At 61.6% G+C, this 1,029-nt stretch overlaps 1 protein-coding gene across 3 annotated transcripts in view; it reads left to right on the top strand.

Annotated features, from left to right (window-relative positions):
- Positions 1 to 254: 254 nt before the first annotated feature.
- ATRIP (ATR interacting protein) overlaps positions 255 to 1,029 on the top strand; it is a 30,269-nt gene continuing 29,494 nt past the window's right edge. For 2 of the 3 annotated variants that reach the window (XM_011939169.1, XM_011939168.1), the window contains exon 1: positions 255 to 637. In XM_011939169.1, the coding sequence (XP_011794559.1) occupies positions 391 to 637 (247 nt within the window). In that variant the 5' untranslated portion in view covers positions 255 to 390. The remainder of the gene's footprint in view (positions 638 to 1,029) is intronic. The other variant, XM_011939170.1, reaches the window with a different exon arrangement.

Below are 1,029 nucleotides of genomic sequence, written 5' to 3'. Positions count from 1 at the left end.
ACACGCGTTAAATGCTAGGGCAAGCTGCTCCTGCGCAGCCCTCCTCCACAGAGTGCCAGGGAGAGAGCGTAAAGCCACCTGCGCGGCGGAGCCGGTGCGCCTCCGACCCGCCTCTCCGGTAACGGGTCGTGCTGCATTGAGTCCTTGCAGCAAACCTGCCGAATTCCACCGTGGACCTCTGAACACCTGGCACGGCCGGGTTTGGCGGCACGCTAGGACTTTCGTCATTCTTCCGCGCCCTCCGCCTGCCAGCTGATTGGCCCCTGGGCCAGGGGCGGGGCACTCGCTGTGGAGGCAAGCCGCGGCGCGCGGGCGGTTGGTCCAGTTCTCGGGCCTGGAGGTAGGCGAGTCTGGCTTGCCGCTGTCGGATACTTGGGGTGAGCGGAAAACATGGCGGGGACCTCTGCGCCAGGCAGCAAGAGGCGGAGCGAGACCCCGGCGCCTCGCCCCGGCCCGCCGCCGGGCACCGGGCACCCCCCGAGCAAGCGGGCCCGGGGCTTCTCCGCGGCCGCTGCCCCGGACCCTGACGACCCGTTTGGCGCGCATGGGGACTTCACTGCCGACGACCTGGAGGAGCTTGACACCCTCGCGTCACAGGCCCTGAGCCAGTGTCCGGCCGCGGCTCAGCACGTGTCCAGTGAGTGCTCCTCGGGGCCTTTTTCTCGGAGGGAGTTGCAGACCGCGCCAGATCGCCTTGATGGCTGTGGCTTCGGAACCTCGCGGCCAGCACTGCCCTTTCGCCTTTTTAAAATATGGGAACACTCTGATTTAAGCAGTGGTTGTCTTCCAGAAGGTCCTTTGATTTTAGGGGGAAATGCATTAGCCAGGTCATACAGCAGATTTGAAACACAGAACGCTAAGTTGACATTTTACTTTATTTTCTAAAGTTTAGGCCACTTGGTTCTTGGTTCTAAGCAGAGATCCTTGGAACACACCTACCACCACCATCAGAACCATCACTACCCATGCATGAGGACCCATTCTTGTGACAAGTTTGAGCGGCTTTAGATTTTATGAAGCCCCTGGCCG

Source organism: Colobus angolensis, unplaced genomic scaffold (assembly GCF_000951035.1).
Source record: "Colobus angolensis palliatus isolate OR3802 unplaced genomic scaffold, Cang.pa_1.0 Scaffold18, whole genome shotgun sequence".
In the NCBI taxonomy this organism is placed as follows: Eukaryota; Metazoa; Chordata; class Mammalia; order Primates; family Cercopithecidae; genus Colobus; species Colobus angolensis.
This window is presented reverse-complemented; position numbering and strand designations above follow the sequence as displayed.